The following is a 327-nucleotide window of genomic DNA, read 5'->3' on the forward strand; positions in this document are numbered from 1 at the left end:
GAAAATTGGATTCAGACCCCCGTTACAAGGCGGTCGACTCTCACGGTATGCGAGAGGATTGGTTCAGAGAATACTGCAAGATCTTGAAGGAGGAGAAGAGGCGCCGTAAAGAAGAACGGGAAAAGGAGAAGACCAAGGAGAAACATAAGAAGAAGGACAAGGAACGGAAGGTATGTGAACTGCCCGTTGATTTTTTTACGTGATGTACGATTAAATAAATGGTGTTTCAGCGCGACAAGGACAAGGATGGAAAGGAATCGAAGAGTGATGGACCTAAAGAAGAACCAATGGAAGTCGATAAAAAGGAGCAGAGTGTCGACGAAGGTG

At 45.6% G+C, this 327-nt stretch overlaps 1 protein-coding gene across 1 annotated transcript in view; it reads left to right on the top strand.

The window, feature by feature from the left end:
- LOC125504984 (transcription elongation regulator 1-like) overlaps positions 1 to 327 on the top strand; it is a gene marked incomplete at its 5' end in the record, with an annotated part of 2276 nt that continues 1949 nt past the window's right edge. Inside the window, 2 exon segments of the mRNA XM_048667878.1 lie at positions 1 to 170; positions 231 to 327. Of these exon segments, the coding sequence (XP_048523835.1) occupies positions 48 to 170; positions 231 to 327 (220 nt within the window).

The sequence above is a fragment of the Dendroctonus ponderosae genome, unplaced genomic scaffold (genome assembly GCF_020466585.1).
Source record: "Dendroctonus ponderosae isolate FM_Combo_2020 unplaced genomic scaffold, Dpon_F_20191213v2 Dpon_F_20191213_1, whole genome shotgun sequence".
Classification (NCBI taxonomy): Eukaryota; Metazoa; Arthropoda; class Insecta; order Coleoptera; family Curculionidae; genus Dendroctonus; species Dendroctonus ponderosae.